The following is a 1,769-nucleotide window of genomic DNA, read 5'->3' as shown; positions in this document are numbered from 1 at the left end:
TCCCATATAAGGCCTTATACAACGCCATATGAATACCTGACTGGTAACTGTTGTTGTATGCAAACTTTGCTAGAGGTAATAAATGGTCCCATGAACCTCCGAAATCCATAACACAAGCACGTAAAATGTCCTCCAAGATCTAGATAGTGCGCTCAGACTGTCCATTTGTCTTAGGATGAAATGCTGTCAACCTGCATTCCCAACTCACACAACACGACTTCCCAAAAATGAGATGTGAACTACGTGTCACGATCAGAAATAATAGAAATGGGCACGCCGTACAGGTGGATAATCTCTTGAATGTAAATCTGATCCAACCACTCTGAAGAATAGGAAGTCTCCACCTGAAGGAAGTGTGCTGACTTAGTCATCCAGTCCACAATAACCCAAACAACGTCATACTTCCTCAAGGTCCGTGGCAAGCCTACCACAAAATCCATAGTGATGCGCTCCCACTTCTACTCTAGTATATCCAATCTCTAGGTCAATTCACCCGGTTTCTGATGTTCTTACTTTACCTATTGACAATTCAAACACTAAGATACATAAGCAACGATGTCTTTCTTCATTCTTTGCCACCAATAGTGTTTTTTTAAGTCACAGTACATAATCGTGACACCTTGGTGAATGGAATAGTGTGAACTGTGAGCCTCTTCAAGGATCAACTCTCTCAACCCATCAACATTTGGAACACAAATCCAGCCTTGAAGCCGCATAACACCATCATCACCAATCATAACCTCCTTAGCACCATCCTGCAGTGCCGTATCCTTCAACACCAACAAGTTGGGATCATCAAACTGGTGAGCCTTGATATGCTCCAACAATGAAGATTGTGCTAGCACATAAGGAAGAACTTGGCTTGGCTGCAAAACATCCAATCTAGCAAACCTGTTGGCCAAAGCTTGGACATCCATGGCTAATGGCCTCCTAGTAACAGGTAAATATGCCAAACTACCCATTCTCTCTGCCTTCCTACTCAATGCATCGAACACAATATTGGCCTTCCCCAAATATGGTGATATCATAGTTTTTCAGCAACTCTAACCATCTCCGCTACCGCAAATTGAGGTCTTTCTACTTGAATAGGTGCTGGAGACTCTATTGGTCAGTATAGACCTCATAATGAACATCGTACAGATAGTGCCTCCAATTCTTCAGCTCTTGAATAATAGTTTCTGACTCTAAGTCGTGAACAATGTAATTCTTCTCATGAACCTTCAATTGCCAAGACACAGAGACAATCACCCCACCATCTTGCATTAATATCGCGCCAAGCCCAATACACGATGCATCACAATACATGGTATAAGATCTCGAACCTGTAGGCAACACCAACACTAGAGATGTAGTCAAACACAAGAAGCTCCAAATCTCTATAGCTGAAGTAGGTCTAGGACAGTTTTGAACTGCCATAATCTTCTTATGATCTACATTAATGCCCTCGGAAGATACAACATGGCCCAAAAAGGCAATCAAATCCAACTAGAACTCACACTTAGAAAATATGGCATATAATTGACGATCCCTCAGAGTCTAAAGTACGATCCGAAAATGTTGATCATGCTCCTCCCGACTGCGAGAGTAGGAAAATATATCATCGATGAAGACGATTACAAAAGAATTTAGATAGGGCTTGAACACCCAGTTCATCAAATCCATAAATGTAATTAGGGCATTAGTCAAGCAAATGACATCACTAAGAACTCATAATTACCATACCGAGTCCGAAAAGCTATCTTAGGGACATCCAATGCTCTAATCTTCCA

The 1,769-nt window shown here is 41.6% G+C and overlaps 1 protein-coding gene across 1 annotated transcript; it reads right to left on the bottom strand.

Annotated features, from left to right (window-relative positions):
- Nucleotides 1–536: 536 nt before the first annotated feature.
- LOC138886081 (uncharacterized) lies at nucleotides 537–1,028 on the bottom strand. Its single transcript, XM_070167110.1, has one exon. The coding sequence runs from the start codon at nucleotides 1,026–1,028 to the stop codon at nucleotides 537–539; it is 492 nt and encodes a 163-aa protein (XP_070023211.1).
- Between the last annotated feature and the right edge of the window lie 741 nt (nucleotides 1,029–1,769).

Source organism: Nicotiana sylvestris, chromosome 2, assembly GCF_000393655.2.
Source record: "Nicotiana sylvestris chromosome 2, ASM39365v2, whole genome shotgun sequence".
In the NCBI taxonomy this organism is placed as follows: domain Eukaryota; kingdom Viridiplantae; phylum Streptophyta; class Magnoliopsida; order Solanales; family Solanaceae; genus Nicotiana; species Nicotiana sylvestris.
Note: the sequence above shows the minus strand (reverse complement) of the source record. Positions and strands in the feature narration are given on the sequence as shown.

Bases quoted from the DNA above. Each gene is read 5' to 3' on its own strand.
- LOC138886081 (XM_070167110.1), bottom strand. From the start codon at position 1,028: ATGATATCACCATATTTGGGGAAGGCCAATATTGTGTTCGATGCATTG.